General features: G+C 41.0%; 1 protein-coding gene across 1 annotated transcript in view; it reads left to right on the top strand.

The window, feature by feature from the left end:
- The window catches only part of LOC137024604 (sodium- and chloride-dependent GABA transporter 2-like), a 43,005-nt gene extending 29,090 nt beyond the window's left edge, over positions 1-13,915 (top strand). Inside the window, exons 9-16 of the mRNA XM_067392346.1 lie at positions 1,629-1,732; positions 1,836-1,960; positions 2,929-3,041; positions 3,212-3,343; positions 3,546-3,648; positions 11,793-11,893; positions 12,449-12,592; positions 13,467-13,915. Coding sequence (XP_067248447.1) covers positions 1,629-1,732; positions 1,836-1,960; positions 2,929-3,041; positions 3,212-3,343; positions 3,546-3,648; positions 11,793-11,893; positions 12,449-12,592; positions 13,467-13,628 — 984 coding nt within the window. The 3' untranslated portion in view covers positions 13,629-13,915. The remainder of the gene's footprint in view (positions 1-1,628; positions 1,733-1,835; positions 1,961-2,928; positions 3,042-3,211; positions 3,344-3,545; positions 3,649-11,792; positions 11,894-12,448; positions 12,593-13,466) is intronic.
- Positions 13,916-14,152: the final 237 nt, after the last annotated feature.

The following is a 14,152-nucleotide window of genomic DNA, read 5'->3' as shown; positions in this document are numbered from 1 at the left end:
CGTTCCCTGATGGAGGGAATGGAGATGTTATGTCGACTGACAAACTGGGTCACTTGAGACCCCAATCCTCTCTGAGTTAGAGAGAAATGGCCAATGGAATTGGCAAGTGGAATTTACATGCCATGGCACTCGAATGTTTGACCGAGTAGGGGAATTTCACTGCACTTAACTGTGCACTGCTCTTTTAGACTAGCGAAACCTCTCCACCAGCAAGAATGATCTCCGTAGCACTCGTCTTTCTTTTGCTGCTTTGGTGATTGGAAAAGTGATCGCTGTGCAACCACTCAGCTCCGAAGCAAAATTCTGAATGAGTGGATGCGTGACACCATCTTATATACCAGTATGTACAGGGGAGTGGCTTGCCAATTCCATTGCCTGTTTTTCTAAAACTCACAGGTGATTGGGGCTCCAAAATGAGACCCCATTTGTCATTCGACATAATGTTGTAAATCTGTGACTGAGAGATAGGGAACATTATATTCAGTTTGCACTATATTCTTTAAAGGTGCAATATGTAAGATTTTTGCAGTAAAATATCCAAAAACCACTAGGCCAGTGTTATATATTTTGTTCACTTGAGTACTTACAATATCCCAAATGTTTCCAACTATTTGTAAATTGTGAGAAAATTGCAATTTTAACCAAGGCTCCGGGACGTGTGAGGAGTCGCCTGTCAATTGCGTCATACCCGCGTTACCCGGTTTTATTTTGCAAAAAACATGGAAACCTCAAAGACGCTTTAATATATTACATGTTTTAATAGACAAGGGAACTACTGTTTGGTTATGTTTATAGACAGAAAACTAATTGTTGTTATATAGCTCAACAAGTTTAATCTTATTGTTTAAATCTAATTTTCTTGATTTTTTTTTTTACCATGCTTTACCATGCCTCAGAGAAAAACAAGTAGCTAACATAGCATAATCAGATACAGCTTTATTTTTAGTAACAGTAATACAGAATCTTCTCCATCATACAGTACGTTTTAAAATTAATTGCTTGCCATTTATCAACACAAGCCATCCAGTATTTAATATGATATTCTAATATCGATCTAGCTTACTGCAGTGTGCAGCTGCCGAGCGAATGCACAGTATAATGTTATAACATCATTTTCAACGCACTCAAATGTCTCTAATATGATAAACAGAGCTGTGTTACCTCATACTCATAACCGGAAAAGCAGAAGTGACGCCGACGACTGTGGCATAATTAAAGTACTGCTGCTTGTGAGGCGTGTGTTACGCAGTCGTTCCAGTGGCCTCATTCAGCTCCCTCAACACTCGGTCCTGCTCTAAATTCATACTACAGTAACATTAATAATCTCATCCATGAACATGATTTCTTCCAGAGTCCTGTCCCGATTGTTTCCACGGGCTGTGATGTGAAGACCACATGTCCTAAGATTCCGCGCTCAAACCTGCCGTCATCAAGCTACGCCTTTGTTTTGAATAGGCCTCTAGCGACCTCTAGCGGACAGAAATTTTACATATTGCATCTTTAGTGTGTATTATTTCCATAAAAATGACTCTTTTAATGTATGCTAAAGTGTACTACTTTTTCCACCAAGGGAAGCTAAATTGGAAGAACAACTTACTTTTATATGTTCTTTATGTCTTTTTCTGCAGGTATGGTGTGATGCTGGCACTCAGGTGTTTTTTTCATATGCTGTGTGTCAAGGAGTCCTCACAGCGCTGGGCAGTTATAACAAATACAACAATGACTGCTATAAGTCAGTAACCTTCTGCATTAATGTTCAGCACCCCACCCATTTTACTCCCTGATACATACAACAGTCATCATTCATCACTTTATCTGTATTCTGTGTTCCACAGGGACTGTATAGCACTCTGTCTTCTGAACAGCTGCACTAGCATCTTTGCTGGGTTTGTGGTCTTTTCTATTCTGGGGTTCATGGCCCATCAGCTAGATCTACCAATGGAAGACATTGCATCATCAGGTAGATATTGTTATTACGAGAATATATTAGCTGTCGAGATATAATACAGTATGGGTATGGAGCCCCTAATGGGACATGGTGATGGAAGAAAATGTGAAATGTTTTTTTTGTTCATTTACAAAACTTTTGTGTTCTCTCTGAAGAAAAAAATTATTGTATTCCCCAGAGAAACTTGGCGTTTTCTTACAAAACATTTGTGTTCCCTGAGAAACTTTGCTTTATGAAGCCCTGGCCTAAAGGGACATGGTGATGAAAAAAAATATGAGATGGGAGGAAAAAATATAGTTTTCAAAGTTTTTGCGTTCTTCAGTGAAACTTTGGCTTCACTCACAACACTTTTGAGTTCTTTGTGAGCGAACACAAAAGTTTCTTGGGGGAACATAAACGTTTCTCATGGGAAAGCAAAGGTTTTGCGAGTGAACAATATATATATATATATATATATATATATATATATATATATATATATATATATATATATATATATATAAAATTCACTCGCAAAAGTACTGAAATGTATAATATTCTCACCTCAAATCATTTCCATCACAAAACTTTCAGATGCAATCTCTAAATCAAATATTTACAGTGCAATGGGGTGTATCAAAGAGCACAGTGACTTTTATGCCCCATGCATATTTTGAAAAAAGAAAAGGAAAAAAAATGTATGGATTGTGGTGGGAAAGACCTGCACTAATCTCAGATCTGAACCTCACTGAACACTGCAAGTGAGGCCCTGTAGTGTATTACGGTCTCTTGCTATGTTGCTTATGACCACAAGAGAGCATCTCAGACCAACACTTGTGGCTTGTATAGTCTGAATATTATTTAAGACACAAAATATTGATGTCATTTATTAATAAAATTAGCTATTAAAAAAAATAGATAAAAAAAATAGGAAATAATTTAATTTGTTTTTTAATAATTTGATGTTTATTTTTATTATTATTATTATTATTTTATTGCAGGTGTTGGATTAGCTTTTATAGCATATCCTCGAGCCCTCTCTCTGTTACCTGGACCTCAGTTCTGGTCTGTTCTTTTCTTTCTTATGGTACTCCTGCTGGGCCTTGACAGCCAGGTACAGTTATTCAACATCACTTATGCAGAAAAAAGCAGGTTCATCAGGTTCATTAGTTCATATACAGATATTATATTATATATAACATATGATATTTTATATATATATGTATTTTGTGAGTCTTTATGGTTGACCACATGTATGAGGTATTATATTTATGTCTTTTAAAGTTTGTGTGTGTGGAGAGTTTAGCCACAGCTCTCACAGATCTGTTTCCTGGAGTTCTAAGGAAGCGGCGAGAAGTTTTGGTGTTGGGGATAGCTATCATCTGCTTCTTACTGGGACTGCCATTCATCACAAAGGTATAAAGAAGATGATAGATAGATAGATAGATAGATAGATAGATAGATAGATAGATAGATAGATAGATAGATAGATAGATAGATAGATAGATAGATAGATAGATAGATAGATAGATAGATAGATAGATAGATAGATAGATAGATAGATAGATAGATAGGTTGGTTTAGATATTGTCTAACTTTTATTTATGCAATATTTTAGGGAGGAATCCATCTGTTCATTGTGATGGACACCTACGGCCCGAGTGGAATTAACTTGCTCTTTATCGCCTGCTTTGAGACGATTGTTGTCGCTTGGGTTTATGGTATGAGACATTAACACTTTCCTGTGAAATTCCTAGTATTTGACATAAAGTACAAGTACAGTACAAGTATTATTCTTATTGAACATCTTGTTTCTATACATCACATTATGGAAATAATTGGTTTGTAAATGCTGTTTCACACACAAAAAAACACTATTTACATTGTATATTAAAAATAACTTTTCTAACCTTTGCAGCAAATACATAATTATCATACTAAATAATAAATAATTATTGTACTAAATAATTATTACTATGTAATTACATTGCAGTATGACTAAGTAACTATGCAGGAAGTAACGCAGGACAAATGAGTAGTACTACATTAACCCTTCAGCTACTACTATTAACTAATACAGAAATAAGCTTAAATAATCGAAGTAATATCGAATTTAGTACTAAGATAGTTCCTTATTAGCTAATCAATAATTACAGAAGGCGTTTCTCAGTGTCAAGGATACTTCCTTGGCAGGACTGGTCCTTCCAAGTCACTTCCTTCAGAGGCTAGGCGAGGCTCCTCTTTAGTATTCAGAGAACACGTAAATTGAACAGACTAGCAAGTGCACATCATTGCGTCATTGCGTCATTACGTCAGTGAAAAGGTCTAAAAAAGACGAGAAAGCTATGAATAACGCTGTGAATGGTATAATTGTCACGTAAATAATGACGGATGCAATAGCAAGTTAATCTCTTTTATTAAGAGCTTCACACACAGATGGTCAGTCACAGATAACACAACGAACACAGCAGGAGAGTGGTGACGCAGGGACCTCGATGGGCGCTGAGAGTCCAGATGAATGGTGACTGGTGAAGTGCGTCCGTGAACCAGTGCCGTGTAATCCGTGGGTGAAATCCAGAGAACAATCCAACGATGAAACAGGAAACAGGAAACAACAACGAGAAATCCAGTCCAAGGAACAAACAACACAAGCAAACACGAGACAACAACACCAGGACTCCAAACAACGATCTGACAAACATGAGACGAAAAACAAGGCGTTATATAGGCAGGTGTGATTGCAAACAGCTGCTGCTGATCATATAATCAGCGGCGACGCCCACACGAACAATCAGGTGACACACTACAGAACACACAGACACCAGAATGAGACAGCGGATTCATGAACCGTGACAGTACCCTCCCTCCTAGGAACGCCTCACGGCGTTCCCAGAGCTCCTTACCTGTCGATTGTAATCATCGATGAGGGAGTGATCCAGGATGTCCCTGGCAGGAACCCAACTTCTCTCCTCCGGACCGTAACCTTCCCAGTCCACCAAGTACTGGAATCCGCGTCCCCTCCGCCTAGAGTCCAGAATGCGATTGACCGAATAAGTAGGTTCCCCATCTACGAGTCGCGGCGGTGGAGGAACCGGAGTAGGCGGATTAAGATGAGAGTGAAAAACGGGTTTAATTTTGGAAAAATGAAAGGCGGGATGAATCCTCCTGTACGCTGGAGGTAATTTGAGTCGGACTGCCACCGGACTAATGATCTTGGTGACAGGGAATGGGCCGATGAATTTAGGAGCTAATTTATTGGCAACGGAGCGGAGCGGAATGTTCTTAGTAGAAAGCCACACTTTTTGACCAACGACGTATACGGGAGGCTTCGACCGGTGGCGATCAGTCTTAGCCTTGATGCGCGCCCTCACCTGCAGCAGAGTCTCACGGGCTCTGCTCCAAGTGCGGTGGCACCTCTGGACAAAGGCGTGAGCGTAGGGGACCGTGACTTCAGATTCCAGACTGGGAAACACAGGTGGCTGGTAACCTATACTACATTCAAACGGAGAGAGGCCCGTAGAAGACACTGGTAATGAATTATGTGCGTACTCAATCATAGAGAGTTGTTGGCTCCAGGAGGAAGGATTCTTGGACGCCAAACATCGCAACATTCGCTCCAAATCCTGGTTGGCTCTCTCGGTCTGCCCATTGGTCTGGGGATGGAACCCAGAGGAAAGACTGACAGTCGCGCCCAGCAGTCTACAAAACTCTTGCCAAAATTTGGACACAAATTGGGGACCCCTGTCGGACACCACATCTATCGGGAGGCCATGTAACCGAAAAATGTGGTCTACGACGGTAACCGCTGTCTCCTTAGCAGAAGGTAATTTGGTTAAGGGAACAAAATGAGTCGCCTTCGAGAACCGGTCCACCACGGTCAAAACGACCGTGTACCCCTGGGAGGGTGGGAGGGCGGTAACGAAATCTAGCGCAATGTGGGACCAAGGTCCCGAAGGGACAGACAGCGGTTGGAGTAACCCATCTGGGGGGTCGATTGGAAGTCTTACCAGTGGCGCAAACCGAGCAAGCCAAAACAAAACTGTGAATGTCACGAGCCATAGCAGGCCACCAGAATCGTTGCTTAAGCAAAAACCTGGTCCGATTAACCCCTGGATGACAAGCCACGTTGGAACAATGACCCCATTTGATAACGCAGGACCTTAACTTCTCCGGCACAAACAAACGGTTCGGTGGGCCTCCGGGCGGAGGCGTTACCCCTTCTAAGGCCGACAGGACCTTCGATTCGACCTCCCATGTAAGAGTGGAGACCACTAATGTCTCGGGAAGAATACACTCGGGAGTAGACGGGCGTTCGGAAGGATCAAAAATGCGAGATAAAGAATCGGGCTTGATGTTTTTGGAGCCCGGGCGGTACGATAGAGAAAAATCAAAACGTCCGAAAAAAAGTGCCCACCGAGCCTGCCTGGAGTTAAGTCTTTTAGCCGATCGAATATACTCAAGGTTCTTATGATCTGTCCATACGATAAAAGGTACCCCCGAACCCTCCAACCAATGACGCTACTCCTCCAACGCTAATTTGACTGCCAACAACTCTCTATTACCAATGTCATAGTTGCGTTCGGCTGGAGATAAACGATGGGAAAAATACGCGCAAGGATGCATCTTATCGTCCGTGGGAGAACGCTGGGATAGAACTGCGCCTACCCCCACCTCTGACGCGTCAACCTCCACCACGAACTGACGCAAAGGATCAGGGGCAATGAGGATGGGAGCCGAAACGAAGCGACTCTTCAGTTTAGCAAATGCAGCTTCCGCTGCATCTGACCACCTGAAGGTCGTCCTAGGGGAGGTCAAGGCGGTCAGAGGTGCGGCTAGTTGGCTGAAATTGCGAATAAAACGCCGGTAAAAATTGGCGAACCCCAGAAACCTCTGTAGGGCCTTACGGGAATCTGGACTTGGCCAATCCACCACAGCCTTAACCTTGTCAGGATCCATGCGAACTCCCTCAGACGAGACGATGTACCCTAGAAAAGAAACAGACTGTGCATGAAACTCGCATTTCTCCGCCTTGACAAAAAGCCCATTCTCTAACAGACGCTGAAGCACTCGTCTGACGTGTTGAACATGTTCCTGGAGAGACGAGGAAAATATCAATATGTCATCCAGGTAGACATAAATGAACTGATCGACCATGTCCCTCAACACGTCATTGACGAGTGCCTGGAAGACCGCTGGACTGTTGGACAGCCCGAAGGGCATGACCAAGTATTCAAAGTGTCCTCTGGGGGTGTTAAACGCGGTCTTCCATTCATCCCCCTTCCTGATGCGAACCAAATGATAAGCGTTCCTTAAGTCCAATTTAGTGAAAACGGATGCTCCCTGCAACCTCTCAAAGGCTGAAGACATCAACGGCAAAGGATAAGTATTCTTTACCGTGATGTTGTTCAGCCCTCGGTAATCAATGCAAGGTCGCAGAGACCCATCCTTCTTCCCCACAAAAAAGAACCCCGCCCCCGCTGGAGAAGAGGAAGGGCGGATGAATTTCGCTGCCAGAGAATCAGTAATATATTTCTCCATGGCCTCCCTCTCGGGAGCGGACAGAGAGTATAATTTGCCTTTAGGCAGAGACTTACCGGGTACTAAATCTATGGCACAGTCATAGGGACGATGCGGAGGGAGAGGAAGCAGCCCGGGACTTACTGAACACTTCCCTCAGGTCTTGATACTCTGCGGGCATGTTAGACAAATCCACCGCCTTCTCCTGTAACACAGAAACAGACACAGTGGGACAAGCAGACAACAGACAAGACCTGTGACAAAGAGTGCTCCACTCGGTGATGGTGTGCTGCTGCCAGTCAATCCGAGGGTTGTGTTTGGTGAGCCAGGGGTGTCCGAGAACGACAGGTGCCTGAGGTGAGTCCATGAGGAGGAACTGAATGTCTTCATTGTGATTGCCAGAGGAGATGAGAGTAACGTAGTCCGTAGAGTGAGAGATGCTGGGAAGTCGCTGTCCATTGAGTGCGTCGACAGTGATCAGGCGGGTGAGTGGGATGATGGGTAAACTGTTAAGTTGTGCAAAGTTGGTGTCCATGAAGTTCCCCTCAGCCCCGGAGTCGATGAGTGCCTGGCAGGTGATGTTGTGAGTCGCCCATCTCAGTCTTACCGGGAGGAGGGTGGATGGTGAGGACTTCTCGGCGGAGATCCCACCCGATAGTAGCCTCAGATTTACTACCGGACTAGATCTTTTTACTGGGCAAGACCTGAGGAAGTGAGCTGATGCTCCGCAGTAGAGGCATAAGCCTTGGGATCTCCGCCTTTCTCTCTCCTCCCGGGAAAGCCGAGCTCTCCCTACCTGCATGGGTTCGGGATCTAAAGAGGAACCGACCGTGTCCACTGTATTGGCCAACCGGCCCTCCGCTCCATGAGGCTTAGCGTTAGCAGATTCTAGACGTTCCAGTCTCTGAAGTCGAGCATCCACTCGCAGCGCGAGATCGATGAGTCCGTTGAGTGTCTGAGGAAGATCCAAGACATGGATCTCTCGATTGACACGGTCGGCCACCCCATGCAGGAACACATCCCACTGCGCCTCCTCATTCCAGCGGCACTCCGCCGCGAGAGTGCGAAACTCGATGGAATATTCTGCGACCGTGCAGTTACCCTGCTTCTATCCTGGTTCTCCCACACCGCCGTTCCCCACAATGCTGCCTTCCCTGTCAGGAGCATGATCACAAAAGCCACCTTGGATTCTTCCCTCTTGAAGGTGCGTGGCTGCAACGAGAAATGCAAGGAACACTTGTTCAAGAACGCTCTACATAAGTTCGGCTCACCGGCATAAATCTGAGGAACAGGAAGGCGTGGTTCAGGCTGATCCCACCGCTCCAGCGGCGTGGGGGGAATCGGCGGTGGGGGTGGTGCAGTGGGAGTTCGAAGCTGTTGAAGTTGCTGGGAGAGCTCAGACACCTGCGTCACCAGCGCTTGAACTGCGCGTCCGGTGGAAGAGATACTCTCCTGCTGTTGGTCCATGCGGGAAATGCTGTGGTTGATGAACTCCGTCAAAGCTGCTGAGCTTGCTGCATCCATAGTTGGTCAGATCGTTCTGTCACGTAAATAATGACGGATGCAATAGCAAGTTAATCTCTTTTATTAAGAGCTTCACACACAGATGGTCAGTCACAGATAACACAACGAACACAGCAGGAGAGTGGTGACGCAGGGACCTCGATGGGCGCTGAGAGTCCAGATGAATGGTGACTGGTGAAGTGCGTCCGTGAACCAGTGCTGTGTAATCCGTGGGTGAAATCCAGAGAACAATCCAACGATGAAACAGGAAACAGGAAACAACAACGAGAAATCCAGTCCAAGGAACAAACAACACGAGCAAACACGAGACAACAACACCAGGACTCCAAACAACGATCTGACAAACATGAGACGAAAATCAAGGCGTTATATAGGCAGGTGTGATTGCAAACAGCTGCCGCTGATCAGATAATCAGCGGCGACGCCCACACGAACAATCAGGTGACACACTACAGAACACACAGACACCAGAATGAGACAGCGGATTCATGAACCGTGACAATAATGGTATAATATTAACGTTAAATTACTTTGGACAACCTAACTAGTTATTTATAAAAGAAATGCCGGGGACGGCAACCAAGCTAACAATTGTTAAATGACGGTCCGGTTCAGTTAGCCATCAATAACGTAATTTGTATTTGTATAATTTATAATATCAATACGGTAGTAATTTGTACTGGCATTTAAACGTTAAACTTTATTTATCTGACATATTTACTACAGTTATAACAAATGTCTGACGTTAGCGGGCAATAAGCTTTCAAACGTAAGTTAAATATACTTACATTTGAAAGCATACTGCCCGCTAACGTCAGACATTTTTTTTTTTTTGAACAAGATCGCAAAGCTGCGTACATTGTGGGTGATTTGAGACAGCGAAGAGCGCGAAGGCTACACATATGCATCCTTTCCTGTATGTGAGATATTTTTCGAATGAATTCCGAGGATCCTCGACATTGGAACAGTCCTTCGACGGATGCCGATGACGTAGCATCCTCGAAATTCTGGCTTCCGAAGATCCTTCCTTGACATTGAGAAATGCCTAGAATGAGATTGGCATCATGAATAACTAATAGGTAACTATGACAAATTATAAAGAATTACTAATTAATTACTAATCACAACATTAAAATGTCTGAGATGTGAGTAATTGTCTTTTTATTTTTTTTTTATTTTTACTCTCAACATGATCATGAAATGCATAATTACTCAAGTGTTACGTAGTCACTATGCAGGAACTACTAGTGATCTGGACCATTATTTTAAAGTGAAAACAGTACCTAGTCATTCTTGAAGAATGACTAGGTACTTGATAAATTAGTGATGCATTTTATGACCATGTTCTGAGTAAAAAAAAAGAGAAAATCTTCAAGAACTACTAGTGATCTGGAGCATTATTTTAAAGTGAAAAAGATGTTTTTCCACTGTATATATATAATAATGGTCCAGATCACTAGTTCCTGCATAGTGACTAGGTAACACTTGAGTAATTAGTGATGCATTTTATGACTATATTCAGAGTAAAAATGATGACTGATTATGTCTCAGACAGACAATAATGTTCTTTACAATTTGTCAGTTATTAATGATGATAATCTCATTCAGTAATTAGTGATTAGCTAATATGGAACTATCTCCTAAATTTGATATTTCTTAGTGATTAGTTAAGCTTGTTTCTATATGAGTTATTAGTAGCTGAAGTGTTAATGTAGTACTACTCATTAGTCCTGCTTAGATCAATATTCTAAAGTGTTACCAGCATATCTTTTAGCCCTATGCTAAATAAAACTAATAAAATTATCCCTGGAATTTAAAGACACACAAACAAACACACACACGTTTTATCGGGACTTTCCATAGACATAATGATTTTTATACTGTACAAACTGTATATCGTATATCCCATAACCCTAAAGCCCTGGACACACCAAGCCAATTTCAAAGAACTATCAGCGACAAACGACGAATGTTGCCTGTGTTATCATCTCTCGTTGGCTGCGTCCCAGCCAAAAAGGTGCACTTGACCACACCAAAAGTACTGAAGGTGAATGTCAACTCGCATGTGCGTTCTGCACCTGTGTGTAAGTAAATATCTGTCTATATCGGCAGGTATCACTAGTCTATTTTCATCATTCAACAAGGGAAAATGAAACTAGGACTGCAGATATACAAACCATAAATAAATCAGCACTTGCTTATCATTTTGAATATAAATCACGCTGATCACTTTCTTCATTCCAGTTGGCTCGTGTTATTATGAAAATATTTGTGCATTCAAAGGTAAGATGAATGAATGATTGATGATTCAAATTATAACAGCCTTCTGTCTGTACGTTTTTTCTTTCGCATTTATTCTCGTGCACTGACTCGTTCGCTAAGCTGAACAGCCAATCAGAGTTCTCTCTCTCACTGATGGCCTGAGGCTGATTCAACATGCTGAATTGGCCCAAAAAACCCTGACAGCGTTTCAATGGTGGAGAATACCCCGAAAAAACTAAGCTGACCAACGCTTAAGAATGGCTCGACATTTCCCGACGGCCTACCGTCTGCTTGGTGTGTCCCGGCTTTAAACCTACCTATTGCACAAGACTTTCTGCATTTTATAAGCTGTTTTCCTCATGAGGACCAAAAAATATCCCCACAAGGATTTTGGATATTTCCATCTTTGTGGAGACATTTTGTCCTCATAATGTAGGGTTTAACAGGACTACACACCCACACACACAAAAACTAATACTGTGTAATAACTGCAAAAAGAAATCTTCAAAATGGGTGTAAGATAAACAAGAAAAAAAAAGTCACACAAATGACTGGTTTTCAGGTGCAAACCGTTTCTACGACAATATTGAAGATATGATAGGATACGCACCATTCATTGTGCTGAAGTACTGCTGGCTCTTCATTACCCCTCTCATCTGTGCTGTGAGTTCACATTTTGTCTCTAGCACTGCCACACTATAACTGTTTTGGTTTACTGTACAATCTGCATAGTTTGCTAATTAGTTTACCATTGATTATTTCACGTTTTATTGGCCATCCAGCTATGCATCAATTCCTTCAATAATCAATATGTGCAGTATGTCTGCCCCAGTTTGAAGCTTTATTTTTTAGTTTTGTTGGTTTTCTGTCTCTTTTATTTTTATTGGTCTTTGTTACACACTTTAAAATGACTAGTGCCAAACTATAACTACTTAAAATTTAGATTTACCCATTTAGCAGACACTTTTATCCAAAGCTATTTTCAAATGAAAAAAATAAAATGACTGAGTAATCATTTTGAGGCTGGTATTGCAGAGCTCAGATTGTTCAAGGTCTTTAGGTACATTAACAATATAGGATGTTAATATATATTTTGTGCAGTTTATACTATGCACGTTCATACTGTAAAACATATTTCGTTAACCATTGTAAAATAAGTTCTTTATTGAATCCAGTATAAATTTTGAAAGCAGGAATTTGTTTCTTTTTTCCCCTCAGGCTACTCTGCTGTATAGCCTGCTGGGTAGTAATTCTGTGTCTTCAGTTCAGTCTGTGCCAGACTGGAGTTACAAATTTGCACCTCTGCTCACAGTCATTCCTATGGTCTGCATCCCAATCTTCCTCTTCGTCTCTTTAAGAAGGGTAAGAGAAACCCATCAATTAATCAACCCATTCGTTCATTATCCAGTCATGCATTCATTCATCCAGTCATGTATCTCAGTCAATTCCATCTGTCACAGCATCTGCTTTCCGTTCTTTAGTACTGATATTGACTTTTTACAACACATTCTCACTTCCAAATCGTCACTTATGGAAGCTTATTCAGGACTCATTGCCATCCCTTTTTTTAATGCAGGGTACTCTGTTGCTTTCATTGAGAAAACTATGTTGATACATATGACATATGACATATATATATATATATATATATATATATATATATATATATATATATATATATATATATATATATATATAACACATATAATACATATTTAACACATAATTGTGGGTGTAAATATATTAAAATAAAACTTATAATTAAACTACCAGCATTTTATATCTACCTAATACTCAACAGTGATCACTAGTATTTTCCCCCATTCATTTCTCAATAGGGAAATTATCATTAGGTTGTTGAACAGGTTCATTAGTTTATATTTCCATGGTAAAAGAGACTTTTCTGATTGGTGGATCTTTCTTCAGGATTGTGGGTAATGTAGTCCTTCATGTGAATTGGGCTAATGAACATGATTTTATAAAAATGCACTAAAAATCACATTGACTTATGGTTACAGAAGCATAAATGATGTAATTATCTATATATACACATACATACATATATATTTTATATAATGTACTTAATTGTTAATAATCACTTTCTTTATTAAGAAGATGATTGGGATTTTAACTTTAGGAACCGTACTGATGTGAACTATAACAACCCATAACTTCAAACACACATTTAATGTAATTTAAAGAAATTAATGTAACAGCCTCCTTTCTATCTCCTCAGGGTCGTGACATCATCACCCCCTCTAGTGACCTGAAGCAGCTCCGACCAAACAGTCCACGCCTCACACTGTTTAATCGTGTAATCATTAAACCACAGAGATCTCGACACATTCAGGAAGATGGAGCAGAGAAAGCAAACACAGAACACAGTAGTGGAGTTTGAGAAGGCAGAATGATGATTTCATTTTAGGTGATTATATATAGAACTTTAGATACTATAAAAAGCGATAACATATTAGTTATATTTAATAACATAATTTAAATATAAACTATAAATTACCTTACAAACCATTTTATTGCAGTGTATAAGGTTGTTAATAAATATCACTCAGGATGTCAAATGAACAAAATTAGGTTCAGCTGTTAATATGCATAATTAAGGGTATTTAGTTTGTTTTATTATTTATGCTGATGTTCTCAGGAGAACTAGAACTGTTTTTATGAGTTCAAATTGAGACCATTAAACCATTAAATATATATTTTGGGTGGGGGGTGGGGTTGAAGAAACACTGAAAAATAGTATCCTTTGGGGTTTGACTATTGAAGCAAAATGACTATATTTCAAGCTTCAAAATTACCATTTTATGCAGTAAACTTTTTAGTTATTAGCAACTTTATATATGAAATTTCATATAACATAATAGCATGGATCTCTTTTAGTATGTTAAATATGTTAAGTTGTCTGGT

The sequence above is a fragment of the Chanodichthys erythropterus genome, chromosome 8, assembly GCF_024489055.1.
Source record: "Chanodichthys erythropterus isolate Z2021 chromosome 8, ASM2448905v1, whole genome shotgun sequence".
In the NCBI taxonomy this organism is placed as follows: domain Eukaryota; kingdom Metazoa; phylum Chordata; class Actinopteri; order Cypriniformes; family Xenocyprididae; genus Chanodichthys; species Chanodichthys erythropterus.
Note: the sequence above shows the minus strand (reverse complement) of the source record. Positions and strands in the feature narration are given on the sequence as shown.